At 41.2% G+C, this 13,608-nt stretch overlaps 4 protein-coding genes and 2 long non-coding RNA genes across 7 annotated transcripts; 3 read left to right on the top strand and 3 right to left on the bottom strand.

The window, feature by feature from the left end:
* The first annotated feature begins 10 nt into the window (after positions 1-10).
* On the top strand, positions 11-2,330 carry LOC145698911 (uncharacterized). Of its 2 annotated transcripts, XR_014133958.1 has the most exons (6): positions 11-127; positions 173-446; positions 497-595; positions 635-776; positions 820-1,218; positions 1,263-1,401. XR_014133958.1 is itself a non-coding variant. In XM_081776149.1 (5 exons), exons 1-5 carry the CDS (start codon positions 1,113-1,115, stop codon positions 2,261-2,263), a joined length of 981 nt encoding a protein of 326 aa, XP_081632275.1. In that variant the 5' UTR covers positions 1,083-1,112; the 3' UTR covers positions 2,264-2,330. The 2 variants fall into 2 exon arrangements, 1 of the variants encoding a protein (XP_081632275.1); XM_081776149.1 differs by lacking the exons at positions 11-127; positions 173-446; positions 497-595; positions 635-776 and adding exons at positions 1,527-1,655; positions 1,699-2,110; positions 2,151-2,330 and having other exon boundaries at positions 1,083-1,218; positions 1,263-1,483.
* Positions 2,331-2,538: 208 nt separating this feature from the next.
* LOC145699374 (uncharacterized) lies at positions 2,539-3,983 on the top strand. The gene is made up of 6 exons (XM_081776644.1): positions 2,539-2,575; positions 2,616-2,761; positions 2,804-3,195; positions 3,237-3,365; positions 3,410-3,815; positions 3,858-3,983. Exons 2-6 carry the CDS (start codon positions 2,623-2,625, stop codon positions 3,962-3,964), a joined length of 1,173 nt encoding a protein of 390 aa, XP_081632770.1. The 5' UTR covers positions 2,539-2,575; positions 2,616-2,622; the 3' UTR covers positions 3,965-3,983.
* Positions 3,984-4,103: 120 nt separating this feature from the next.
* On the bottom strand, positions 4,104-4,503 carry LOC145698523 (uncharacterized). Its single transcript, XR_014133927.1, has 2 exons — positions 4,345-4,503; positions 4,104-4,305 (listed from the first exon to the last, which is right to left on the bottom strand). It is a non-coding gene; the product is annotated as an uncharacterized LOC145698523 (long non-coding RNA).
* Positions 4,504-4,509: 6 nt separating this feature from the next.
* LOC145698522 (uncharacterized) lies at positions 4,510-6,471 on the bottom strand. Its single transcript, XM_081775722.1, has 4 exons — positions 5,864-6,471; positions 5,383-5,820; positions 5,174-5,340; positions 4,510-5,130 (listed from the first exon to the last, which is right to left on the bottom strand). The coding sequence occupies exons 1-4, from the start codon at positions 6,465-6,467 to the stop codon at positions 4,537-4,539; spliced, it is 1,803 nt and encodes a 600-aa protein (XP_081631848.1). The 5' UTR covers positions 6,468-6,471; the 3' UTR covers positions 4,510-4,536.
* A 1,576-nt stretch (positions 6,472-8,047) lies between these two features.
* LOC145700303 (uncharacterized) lies at positions 8,048-8,442 on the top strand. The gene is made up of 2 exons (XR_014134191.1): positions 8,048-8,268; positions 8,311-8,442. It is a non-coding gene; the product is annotated as an uncharacterized LOC145700303 (long non-coding RNA).
* Positions 8,443-9,234: 792 nt separating this feature from the next.
* On the bottom strand, positions 9,235-11,092 carry LOC145698963 (uncharacterized). Its single transcript, XM_081776207.1, has 4 exons — positions 10,683-11,092; positions 10,475-10,641; positions 9,858-10,436; positions 9,235-9,387 (listed from the first exon to the last, which is right to left on the bottom strand). Exons 1-3 carry the CDS (start codon positions 11,059-11,061, stop codon positions 10,230-10,232), a joined length of 753 nt encoding a protein of 250 aa, XP_081632333.1. The 5' UTR covers positions 11,062-11,092; the 3' UTR covers positions 9,235-9,387; positions 9,858-10,229.
* Positions 11,093-13,608: the final 2,516 nt, after the last annotated feature.

Raw genomic sequence — 13,608 nt, 5'->3', positions numbered from 1 at the left:
TCCTTTTAGAATGGAAGAGTTTATTCTGGGAAAAGGGGCGAAGAAGCAAGAAATTGAAACCGAAGTTCGAGTTGATGCGGGAGAGGCGGTTCAAGATTTGAAGCGATCTATGCTTGAAGGCACAAAGGTACCAGATTTGATTATACTCTCTGCTTACTAGTCCTTTGCTTAGTCGCACTGCTACCAAAAGCAACGGCCGCAAGCATGTATGACTCTGGCCGATTTTTACCGAGAACGGAAGCAAGATCTGGCGGCGGCTGCGCGAACAATCACAGACTGCTGCGAGCGCTTGAAAAACGCCTCCTGTTGCTGGGAATCGGGGATTTTAAAAGCAAACGGCTTCGAAAAAACGAAAATTGCTCACAACTTTCCGGAAGCAGTAAATGATTTCAAAACGGCTTGTTTGGCGGAAAATGCTGAAACGCCTGTCGATCGCCATGCTACTGGTAGTTTTCTAGCGTTTCTAGAGCGGAAGAGTTGATGCTTTCTTTTTCAGCGAAATCCTGTTTTGCCTTGTCGGAAATTTTGAGAAGAGATTTGAGTCTTGCGTCGGAGGGGCAGAAGAAAATGACGCCAGTGGTCAAAAGTCTTTTAGGTGGGATTGAAAGGGGTGTTTGAAAGAACAATTGTTTAGACGAAATGAATGTGAAAAGCCTGGTCATTCGGGGCTGCAAGTTGGGCAGCTGGGAAGCCTGCAATAGTTACGCGATCATGTCTTTTGACGGCCTTTTCGGAGTCGAAAAAGACGTTCAATTTGGACTCAACCTCGCGGAAAAGTTAAACGCTAGAATTTGATTATTTTTAATTTGACTGCTTCAGATCATGTTTGCATGGAAACGAAATCAAAGCCTGCGTCAACTTGGAAAAGATCTTCTCCGAGGGGCTTTTGGGCGTCGAAAAAGATAAGAAACGAGAGATGAAGCTGGAAAGTTATCAGAGAAAGATCGAAGAGCTCAGTGACGATTTTGAGCTCGATTTGGAACGAGTCGATGATTTGGATAGAAGCTGACAGAGCTTTTTGCAGAAATTATATTTTATTTTAATTTATTTGTACAAAGTGCCAATTATGACAACTACGAAAGCGAATGAAAATGAAGAATTCGTGATTTCAGATGGCGACTTTGTCGAAATTGAACTTGTTTGTTTCCGGCTTCGTCGGGGCGATAGCTTTCGTTATGGCTTGGAATTGGCATTGGCTCTGGGATAAATACAGTGTTGGTCAGGCTTTTTCCATCTAATTGGAAACTCATTATTTTCTTCAGAAGTGGTCTCGGTCGAAGAAGAACCAGTCAAATTACAGGATGAAGAAGAGGAGAAAGAAGAAAGCGAGTATTCAGACGAGCAAGATGAAGAAGATGAAATCCGCTCAAGCATCAACAACGTTTTCAACATGATCCAACAATATCTCAAATTCAACAAAATCGACACAGTAACTCAGCTCCTCCGTCATGTTCTCCACTTGACTGGGATCAAAGAACAACTGGTAGGTTTATATTGACTTAGCGATGTTTTGACGGGTTTCTTAGACGGAGATTGTGAAGCCAAGAAGAGTTGAAATCATTTTAAACTGCATCACGCATGTGAATCAACTTGTTAGCTCGCTGGCGATCGCCATTTTGAAGAACATCGCCAGCTGCAAAGCCGGCCAAGAATCCGTAAGCGAGTCTGTTTTCTTCCTTGTCTTCAATGACTACCTAGGCATCCTTTATTGTTCCGAAAGTCGTCGACATCGCAAATGACATCCTGGTCAATTCCCTCGAATCAAACGAAAAATTGAAGCGACTAACCGAATGCTTGGCGAATTTCTCGGCGAACTACAGTCCTCATACTGAAGCCTCTTACACTTCCTTTTTCAACGCGGTTTCGAAATCAAATTTGCTGGATGATCACGAGTTCTTTGGCGAGTCATTGATGAAAGTGGTGGTGAATTTGAGCGAACGCGATCTCGGTCAGAAGGTTTTAATCAAACCGGAGCTCGATGACACGATGAAAAGGGTGGAAAGAATGCTCAAGTGGAAACAAGGAGGAAAGGACAGTCAGATTAGATGCTTGATTGCGATTAACAACATGCTCAGCGAGACTGATTTTCAATTGAAAAGCCAAGAATCCCGTAAGTTGAAGACCAAATCGATGACTTTGAAAATTTTTAGTCGATGTGATTTTGGAGTATTCAAATTCGCTCCACGTGGACGAAGAAGTAGTGAAACGATCGTCTGACATTCTCTTCAAGCTAGAAGACCAAAAACAGCCTCATGAAAGCTAGATTTCCTCAGTTCTTCACTGCCTCTACTTCAAGTTTTCAACACTGTATTATTTTGAAAATATAATATTTTTTATTTTACAAAAGCAAATATTGAAATCAAGGAAGAAAACTCCTGTTTTCAAGGTCCAAAAGTAGTTAAGAGCAGTTGTAAATCAGTTGCAAAATGCATGTATTTGAATTCAAAGCAAGCTCATATTCTTCTCGTCGAGACCTTCTCTAGAACTTCAGTTTTGATTTATCAGTTTTCGCAGATTTGGCAGAATAGGTACGGACTTCGAGCACAAAAGTCCTTATTCCCAAGCTTCTTCAACGGTAAGCCTCTTTTCTGTTTGTACTCTTCGGAACATATCAGTACGAAAATGCCCTCAATCCGCAAAGTCATCACTGTTTTCTTCTCGCTTGCCACGATTGGAGTGGCCGGCCTCGTCGCCAAGCTCTTCTTTGATGAACACCAAAGAAAGAAAAGGGACAAGGAACTGAGAAAGAAAATGAGCAAAGGTAAGTTCAGTGGTCGAAATTACTCGCTAAATGAATATTCAGAGCTCTTAGAAACGCTGGACAAGACTGAGCCAAATCAGAAAGAAGAGTTCAAATTCTGTCCAGAAGAAAATACGATCCGGAGAACAAGCGTCACCAGAACCTACCCAACGAGCGAAATCGACACTGAAGTCGTCCCAGATGATCAAGACTCCTACGACGAAGATAGCTTTGATTCCGCCACGAGCAGTTCCACAAAAAGCGTCGAAGAGGACCTCGATTTTTGCGACTTGGCAGCGCCATCGACTTTGGACTGTAAAGACGACGTCGTGGAAAAATCATCTTTGGACGGACTCTTCAATTTGCTGGAACAAGTTTTGATCGCCGAGAAATTCCAGGAAATCATCTCGTGTCTTGAGGAAATCCTCTTCCGCGCCCGAATCGAAGAACAGCTGGTAAGTCAATTTCGAAGCTTCAAAATTCAAGTTTTCTTTAGCTCGAAATCGCGGACCACAATAAAATCGGTTTGGTCCTGCAGTGCATCACCCACGCCAGCGAAAGAGTCATTCTCGTTGCTTGCCAGATTATTGAGAAAATCTCTTTGAGCGAAAAGGGCAAAAACTCTGTAAGTTTTCTCCCCGAACAAAAGGTCTAAAGATTGTTTCTCAGGGAATCGAGTTCGTGCCCGTCTTGATCCAAGCTGCAAACAGCCAGCTGATCCAGTCGTCCAAGTCAAGCGGAACACTCGAAATCGTGACCGACTGTATCGCCAATTTCTCGCGAAACTACTGTCCCGAGCAAGAGTCTGCTTACCTCTCCCTCTTCGACACAGCTTCCCGATCGAGTTTGACAGATGGAGACGAATTCTTCGGCGCCAGTTTGATGAAAGTGGTCGTCAGCTTGAGCGAACAAAACCTCGGCCAAGAGCTGCTCCAGAAATCGGAAACGACGCTTGGATGGACTGAACGGCTTCTCGAGGAAAAACAAGGAGGAAAAGAGGTGCAGATCCGCTGCCTCTACGCGGTCAACAACATGATCAACGAGACTGATTGGAATCTTCGCCGCAAGAAATCAAGTAAGCGCCACGTTCTTTTTCATGTTTCAGCGACTCTTTCAGAGGACGTAATCTACGAGTACGCGCAAAACAACAACGAAGCAGAGCGAGAGCTTTCCACCAAATCTTCCCAGATTTTGGAGCTCATCAACTTTTCTCAAGAACAATAATTTCAAACATCATTTTCTGCCCATTTATCTCTGTTTTCTATTTTTTTAATATATCTCTATTTTTGAAAATTAATATTGAAATCAAGGAAGACCGAAGAATCGTTTTCCTTGACTTTAAAATGCTCTTGTGTTTCACAAAGTTGTTTATTCAGGAATGAGCTGGATGGTGTAAGCAGTAGGAAGAAGATACCAGGTGTTTTCGTCCATGTTTTGTGAAAATTTGTTGACGAGTGTGAGTTTGATTTCGTCGTCTTCGTAAACGTTGCACTCGCTTTGGTTGACCAGACTGAAGATGTACTCGGGAGAAGCGTAGTATGGACTTTTTAGTGGAATGCGGAGAACTAAACGAGGCTTGTTTGAGTTTGAGAGAAATATTTTACCAGGAGAGTGGTCTTTGTAATCGCTGTTTTGGAGAACGTACTCGCCGTTTTCGACTCGATCGAGCGTCATTTGGTGGAAGAAGAGATCGCCGTCAGACGTTAAATACGCGCCGGTGACTGTTGCTGGACGGGTAAAGGTGAAGTTTTCGTTTAGAGTCACTGAATTCGGGTTATGATTTGTTTTCTTTATGATTAAATGCCTGTATGGAAGTGACAGCTAGATTTGACTGGAGATATTTTTGCATAAAATTCGTCTTCGAAGCTTTTGTGCACTCCCCTGATGATTTCCCACCCACTTTTCATGAGATAAGTTTCTTTGCAAAGCCGCTCCAAAAGAATCTCGATTTCATTTTCTTGTTTTTCTTTTTCCTTTTTGTTGGGATTCAAATTGAGGCCGGCCAAACTTCGCGGAAAGACGATCATCGTCAAAGTTGCCAGAATTTTTTCAAAGGTACAAAGACTGTCTTCGTATTCGAAAGCGAGATCACTTTTGATGGCGTAACGGAGAAGAGTGGTGACCGAAATCGGGGCGCAAAGTTGACTCGTTTTTTGGTCGAATACTTTTTTCGTCAAATTTTTCATGTCTTGATTGACGCACTTTGACGCGTTTTGTTTTAAACTTGACATTTTGCAGGATTGAGTCAAGTTTGGATCATCAAGGCAAAATACGGTTGACGCGTTTTCCAGCGAGATTATTTTCGTGACTTCGTAGGGGAGATAGAAAAGTGATGAAAAATAATTCTCATCGAGCACATTCAAATTTTTGATTGAAGTCGCTCCACAATCCTAAAAAAACAAAAATTACAAAATCGACAAATCAAGTTCTTACTTGAACAATTTTATCAATTTCTTCTCTTTGACCATCATCGAGTGGTTGGTACAAAAGTGTCCACGCGGTTTGCCAGTCGCAGAAAAGAAAATAATACAGATTAGAAGCAAAATAACCAGCTCCACTCGCGATCTGAGCATGAAAAGTGAATCCTGGCGTCCCAGCGGCTTCAAGATTTTGTAAAGAATTGGAATTTTCTAAATACTTACCTAGAGCTCTTTCATGTTTGTATTTTGCTCCTCTTCTGGCGTACCCCATTTTCCGGTAGCCTTCTCTTCCGCTTTCTTCACAAACGAGCCCGAAGTCAATTATTTTCGGAATTCCACCAACAAGCACAAAGTTTTCTAATTTCTGATCGTAATGAAAAACTCCCCGACTTCTCAAATATTCATTCCCATCGAAAATTCCATTCGCAATCTTCCTTCTCTCTTCAAGATCAATTTTTTCTTCCTTCAACAAAGTCCTCAAGTTCGCCTCTCCTTTTTCCATAATCGTAATCCAGCCCAAGCAGTCCTTTCTTTTCTCGTCTTTTGCGTGAAACAGCTCAATATTCACAAAGTTGTAGATAATGTTCTCATGGACTGGCATTTCATTCTCGCACTCGGATGATTCTTCGTTCTCCGATTTTTCTTTTGCTGGTTCAAATTCTCAAAAAAAAAACTTTAAAAAATATTTCAAACTCGTTTCTACCTTTCGAAAGATGTACCTCGCAAGAAAATCTCTCCTCTTCAAATTCCTCCGTAAAAAGAAACGGATCAAAAACCTGCACTCGCACAACTGCCTCAAGACCTTCGAAGTTTCCAGCAATCAAAATTGCTTCCCCTCCTCGCGAAAGCACCTTCTCTTCCAAATCGTCATCTAATCGCCAATCACCAGACTCTTCCTTGATTTCCCATCGTCCGATTGTCTTTTCGGTTAAAGACGGATCATTTTGAAGAATTAGTTTTTGGAATTCTGTCTGCTCAAACTCCTCTAGTTTTCTATTCTTTCTGTTGTAAATCGTTCCACAGCCTTCTTTATCAAATTTTACGAATTCCCACGAACCAGCATATCTTTCATTTTCAAAATCAAGTCGCTCAACGGATTCCAAAAGTCGGCATTTCTGCGTCCTCGAAGTCGTCCTCTTCAATTTCGGAAGAAATTCTTCCAGCCAACACTCAACTTTCTCCCTTTCCAGTTGAGATGGATAAGCAATGATTTGAAGCATTTCTATCAGTTTATCTATTACGTTTTCTAGTTGAGATGGATGGTCAGTGATTAAAAGATTTTCAAGTTCGAAATTTTCGTTTTCCATTTTCTCTTTTAATTAAGTTCGCTGAGTAGAAGCGTTTTTAACAAGTCTGGTGAAATCTTTTTATTCTCAGAATTAACGACCCTTTTTATCTTCTTTTTACGAGCTTAAGGGATCCCCCGTTTTGGCCATTTTCAACTGGAAATTCAGCCGAATTGGGCTGATGAATTGGAGCGTATAATAGCTCTACGGATAGCCCAGGTGCTATCCGCTATTCTCTAGTACAGAGAAGTTTTTTGCTCAAGGCAAACCTACCACTAGGAGGGGCCAAAGTTCGAATTTTTCGAAAAATCGCCATTTTAGGCCATTTTTGAATCGAAATTCAGCCAAATTGGGCTTAGATAGACTCGATATGAAAAAAGATTCAGATAGAATGGAGCCTAATCTACAATCTCTAGTACAGAGAACATTTTTGGCCAAGACTTCCGTCAAAAAATCGCGGGTAAACGCAAATGCTCCGAATTCAGCAGCCCTGGGCCAAGTAAGAAAAAAATTTTCTTAAGAAGATTTTTTTGATGCTATTTTGGCCCTCTTCTGGCTTTAATTTGCTCTCTACCGCCAATTTATGGCCAGAAATTCTAGTGCGGTCATCATATTCTTATTCGTTGCATTCTTAGCTATCGATAGACCCCTTATTTGTCTATTTTCGATGACATTGAAAAGTGGAAAAAATTGCGATTTTCACGCTAAGTACAACTTATATGCATTTTTACGACTTTCGAGGGCCAGAATTTCGGGTAAAGATGTTCCTAAAGGGGTAGTATGATACATCAAAATGATCCTTAGAACACGGGGAATCTAAATATGCCATAAAGAGACCCGTGATAAAGACTTGAAAAAACAGGGGGGGATCCCTTAAGGTTGTGACACCGGCCTGAGTTTTCGACGCAAATACGGCAAATCAAAAATATTTTATTAAAATCAATTTTTTTTCAGTGTCTTCATAAGTTCCCTGATTAAATTTTTGGTGATTATAAAAGTTGGATAAATTGGTCTACTGATTCAGAAATTTAAATTTCTCATTCTTTTTTTGATGAAAAAAAAATGACTTTGATTGTGAGTTCGATCGTCTGGGAGACGTTTCAAACGTATTTTTCATCCTTTTTTGCAAGTTGCAAGTTGTCACGTCAGAGGCAACGTGTCTCGCTTCTAAAAAGGGGGAGTTGGCCGTCTCCCTTTCTTTGTTATTCAGCTTTTTATGCGGCTGGAATGTTCTGAAGTGAAAAGTTCTTGGAATTTCAAGTTGTGTCTAAATTTCGCCCGGCCGAAAAGGATCACGCCGAAAAGGGATGATCGCCGTCTGAACAGCTCCTTTTATACTTTCATCATTGAATGGCGGTGTTGTCAAGTTTTCAACGTTAGTATTATTGAATTTTGATCGTTGACAGGCCTCGGGGAGGAAGATCAGAGCTTGCAGGGCTGTACAACTGATGAATAACACGCTAGAAATGACGAAAAAGCGAGAGAATATTCCCATCTTTCGTCACTTGGGGAATTCCCTGTTTCCGATGATACTACTGTCCCGAGCAAGAGTCTGCTTACCTCTCCCTCTTCGACACAGCTTCCCGATCGAGTTTGACAGATGGAGACGAATTCTTCGGCGCGAGTTTGATGAAAGTGGTCGTCAGCTTGAGCGAACAAAACCTCGGCCAAGAGCTGCTCCAGAAATCGGAAACTACGCTGGAATGGACTGAACGGCTTCTCGAGGAAAAACAAGGAGGAAAAGAGGTGCAGATCCGCTGCCTTTACGCGGTTAATAACATGATCAACGAGACGGATTGGACTCTTCGCCGCAAGAAATCGAGTAAGCTCGGACTTCACAATCATTATTCAATAAATCTTTTAGATGACGTAATCTACGAGTACGCGCAAAACAACAACGAAGCAGAGCTATCCACCAAATCGTCCCAAATTTTGGAGCTCATCAATGTCTCTCAAGAACAATAATTTCAAGCATTCATTTTCTGCCCAATTAACACTGTTTTTATTTTTTTTTAATATATCTCAATTTTTGAAAATAAAGAATTGAAATCAAGGAAGACAGAAGAATCGTTTTCCTTGATTTTAAAATGCTCTTGTTTTTCATAAAGTTGTATATTCTGGGATGAACTGGATGGTGTAAGCAATAGGAAGGAGATATCACGCATTCTCCTCCAAGTTTCCGAACTTTTCGTTCACCAATTCGTAGTTTATTCCGTCCTCTTCGAAAACGGTGCTTGAAGTCGTGTTATGTGCAAGATGGATGCGTTGTTCTCCCTCAGTTTTTCGCAGAAACTCCTTCGCTTTCTCAAAATTCCCATAACAAGTAGTAACGGCATCAAAAATCGCTTGCCTCTCAAACCCCATCTAAAAAGAAAAATTTATCTAAATATAAATTGTTCTTTTTGAATGATTGAAAAGTTGTTTCTTTTTCAAAAAATATTGCTAACCGCGAGAAGCTCATCGATGAAAATTTTCGGTCTGTTAATTTCTTCGTCGATATTAAAAGTTTTTTGAATCAGAGCAGTTTCTTTTATATGGTTTTTCGTTGGAATAAGCTTGATTGTGTATGCCTCCGGATGAAGATACCAGGTGTTTTCGTCCATGTTTTGTAAGTACTCGTTAACGAGTGTGAGTTTAATTTCGTTGTCTTCGTAAACGTTGCACTCGGTTGAGTTGACCAGATTGAAGATGTATTCGGGAGAAGCGTAGTATGGTCTTTTTCGTGGAATGCGGAGAACTGAACGTGGCTTGTTTGAGTTTGATAAATTTTGAAAAATTGTACCAGGAGAGTGATTTTTGAAATCTGAGTTTTGGAGAACGTAGTCGCCGTTTTCGACCCGGTCGAGCGTCATTTGGTGGAAGAGGAGATCGCCGTCAGAGGTTAAATACGCGCCGGTGACTGTTGCTGGACGGATGAAAGTGAAATTTTCGTTGAGAGTCACTGAATTTGGGTTAGATCTGTTTTCTTTATGATTAACCCTTTGGGCGCACGTGGCGTTTTTAAACGCCATGAGGACTTTGGCGAGGCATTTCTCTTAAAATTTCTCGACGGATTCTGCTCACCCGCTGGATTGCAGGCAACACGAATACCTAACTTAAGGCCTTAACTTACAGTGAAACCCTAACTTAAGGCCACTTTTTGGATGACAGGAAATTTGAAAAGTGGCCTACGATTTTTGGTCAATCTTCAGTGGCTATTTACAGTTATTTCCGACGGAGATAAAAGATAAAATTAGCATCAATGGATAGCCCAAACGATTTTCTATCAATCAGTTTTTTAAAAGTAAAAGAAATCAATTAAGAAATGCTTCAAAATCGAGAAAAACTACGTGGCGTTTTAAAACGCCACGCGGTTGCCAACGCACAGGGCCAGGCTCGCGCCCAATGACTCATTGGCAATGAGTTAAATACCTGTATGAAAGTGACAGCTTGATTTAACTGGATATTCTTTTGACCAAGATTCGTCTTCGTGTTCTTTGCGTACTCCCCTGATGATTTGCCATCCACTTTCCATGAGATAAGTTTCTTTGCAAAGTCGGTCCAAAAGAATCTCGATCTCATTTTCTTGCTTTTCTTTTTCTTTGTTGTTCGGATTCAAATTTAGTCCGGCCAAACTTCGCGGAAAGACGATCATCGTCAAAGTTGCAAGAATTTTTTCAAAGGTAAAAGAACCGACTTTATCCTCGAAAGCAGGAAGGTCCTTCTTGATGGCGTGTCGGAGAAGAGTAGTGACTGAAATCGGGACGCAAAGTTGACTAGTTTTTTGGTTGAACACGTTTTTGGTTAAATTCTTGATGTCTTGGTTAATGCACTTTGTTGCGTTTTGGACATCTTGTAGGATTGGGTCAAATTTGGGTCGTCCAGGCAAAATACGGTTGACGCGTTTTTCAGCGAAATTATTTTCGTGACTTCGTAGGGGAGATTGTAAAGTGATGACAAATAATTCTCATCGAGCACATTCAAATTTTTGATTGAGGTTGCTCCACACTCCTAAAAAAAATTACAAAATAGAAAAATCAAGCTCTTACTTCAACAATTTCATCAATTTCGTTTCTTTCACTATCATCTATCGGTTGGTAAAGAAGTGTCCACGCAGTTTGCCAGTCGCAGAAAAGAAAAAAATAAAGATTCAAAGCAAAATAACCAGCTCCATTCGCGATTTGAGCATGTAAAGTAAATCCTGGCGTCCCAGCAGCTTCAAACTTTGTATAAAATTGAAAATTTAAAAAAACTTACCAAGAGCTCTAGGATTTTTGTATTTTGCTCCCCTTCTGGCGTACCCCATTTTTCGGTAGCCTTTTCGTCCGGTTGTCTCCCTAACGAGCCCGAAGTCGATAATTTTCGGAGTTCCACCAACAAGCAAGACGTTTTCTAATTTCAGATCGGAATGAATGATTCCACGACCCCACAAATGATTAACTCCATCCGAAATTCCACTCGCAATTTCCCTTCTCTCTTCCAGACCAATTTTTTCTTCCTTCAACAAAGTCCTCAAATTCGCCTCTCCTCTCTCCATGATCGTAATCCACCCCAAGCAGTCTTTTCTTTTCTCGTCTTTCCCGTGAAACAACTCAATATTCACAAAGTTGTGGATCACGTTTTTATGGAATGGCATTTGATTCTCGCCCTCCGATGATTCTTCTTTTTTCGATTCTCTTTCTGCCGGTTTAAAATCTAAAAAAACCTTTAAAATAAATTTCAAACCCTTTTTCTACCTCTCGAAAGATGTATTTCGCAAACAAATCCAGCCTCTTCAAATTCCCTCGTAAAAACGGGTGTAGGGCGGCTACGTTCGAAATTTCGAACGCCGTTCGAGATTTTTCGAACGCCGTTCGAAAAGTTTCTGAAACTGCTTATAAAAATGAGCTTATATGCGCTCCGCGCCTGATTTGTAAGAAAACTCTCCCATAATGATGCCAACTTCCTTTACTTACACGATTTCAATGGTTTCAGCTCATATTTTGGTAAAGATTTTTTGGAAATTTCGAACGCCGTTCGAAAAATTGGCCCAAAAACCGATTTCGAACGTAGCCGCCCGCCACCCGTAAAAACAAACGGATCAAAGACCTGCACTCGCACAACTGCCTCAAAACCTTCAAAATTTTCAGCAAGCACGATTGCTTCTCCCCCTCTCGACAACACCTTCTTTTCCAAATCGTCATCTGATTGCCAATCACCAGACTCTTCCTTGATCTCCCATCGTCCGATTCTCTCATCAAGAAGAGACAGTTCATTTTGAAGAATTTGTTTTTGGAAGTCTGTCTGCTCAAACTCCTCAAGTTTTTTATTCTTTCGGTCGAAAGTCGTTCCTCGGCCTTCGTTATCAAATTTTACGAATTCCCACCGATAAGCATTGCTATCATCTTCAAAATCAAGTCGCTCAACCGATTCCAAAAGTCGGCATTTCTGCGTCCTCGAAGTCGTCCTCTTCAATTTCGGAAGAAATTCTTCCAGCCAACACTCAACTTTCTCCCTTTCCAGTTGAGATGGATAAGCAATGATTTGAAGCATTTCTATCAGTTTATCTATTACGTTTTCTAGTTGAGATGGATGGTCAGTGATTAAAAGATTTTCAAGTTCGAAGTTTTCGTTTTCCATTTTCTCTTTTCAATTAAGTTCGCTGAGTAGAAGCGTTTTTAACAAGTCTGATGAAATCTTTTTATTCTCAGAATTAACGACCTTTTTTATTTTCTTCTTTTTTATGAGCGTAAGGTTGTGACACCGGCCTGAGTTTTCGACGCAAATACGGTTAGTCAAAAATTTTTAATTAGAATCAATTTTTTTCAGTGTCTTCATATGTTTCCTGATTAATTTTTTGGAGATTATAAAAGTTGGATAAATTGGTCTACTGAATCAGAAATTTAAATTTCTCCTTCTTTTTTTGATGAAAAAAATGACTTTGATTGTGAGTTCGATCGTCTGGGAGACGTTTCAAACGCATTTTTCATCCTTTTTTTGCTAGTTGCAAGTTGTCACGTCCTAGGCAACGAGTCTCGCTTCTAAAAAGGGGGAGTTGGCCGCCTCCCTTTCTTTGTTATTCAGCTTCTTATGCAGCTGGAATGTTCTGAAGTGAAAAGTTCGTGGAATTTCAAGTTGTGTCTAAATTTCGCCCGGCCGAAAAAGATCACGCCGAAAAGGGATGATCGCCGTCTGAACAGCTCGTTTTAAACTTTCATCATTGAACAACGGTGTTATCAAGTTTTCATCGTTATTATTGAATTGTGAAGGTAGACAGGCCTGGGGAGGGTGATCAGAGCTTGCAGGGCTGAACAACTGATGAACAACGCGCTAGAAATGACGAAAAAGCGAGAGAATCTTCCCATCTTTCGTCACTTGGGGAATTCCCCTCGTTATCGCCTCCTGGCGTCCACCTACGCTCCCCTGCCGAGCGCATAAATACCGCCGCGCTGCGCATATCGCCCCATTCTTCCTAAAAGAATTCCTCCACGCAATAACACATCATGTCCGCCAGCGCCACAGCTTCCCGCATCGCCAAGACCTTCACCCGCTCGCTCGCAGTGGCGAAGGACTCGACTCCCAAGTTCATCCCGACAAATCCGGGCCGGCGCATCGAAGCTGGCTACCAGTCGAACAGGTGGGTGGCGACGATCCCGCTCCAGCAGGAGGAGCTAGAGAGCTTGAAAATCTCCGAACAAGACGGCCAAATCACCATCTCCGGCAACTACTGGGCCAGAGAGTGGCAGTCCAGCATATCCATGCCTTACGACGCGATAGAAGGCTCCCTCAAAGCCAGAATCGACGGCGACACTCTTTTCATTTCCGCGCTGGTCGACGAGCCGAGCGAAAGAGGAACAGAAATTAAAATCGAAAAATTATAAACTTAAAAGAAGATAATGTTTTCTGAGATTCTGTTTCTGTCTTTCTGTTTGTCTTTTTTCGTTCTGTCTGTTTTCAATTTTGATAATAAATTTTATCAGTTTTTTAATTAAATTGGCTTCGCTTCAATTTTTCTTTAAAAAAAGATAATTAATTAGCAAAGAAGTTGTTGAAAGGAATTTTAATGGAGAGCGTAGTACGCAATTGTCGACGCATGGGCGTGATAAGTCCTTGTTTTCGAAGTTCAAGAGAAACAAATGTACACTTCTCATTTGCTTATGTAATTTCGAACCCGCTTTAGCAGTACTCGTAGGAAATTTCGTGG

This window comes from Oikopleura dioica, chromosome 2 (genome assembly GCF_907165135.1).
Source record: "Oikopleura dioica chromosome 2, OKI2018_I68_1.0, whole genome shotgun sequence".
In the NCBI taxonomy this organism is placed as follows: domain Eukaryota; kingdom Metazoa; phylum Chordata; class Appendicularia; order Copelata; family Oikopleuridae; genus Oikopleura; species Oikopleura dioica.
The sequence above is the reverse complement of the archived record's forward strand: the minus strand, read 5'-3'. Positions and strand labels throughout refer to the sequence as shown.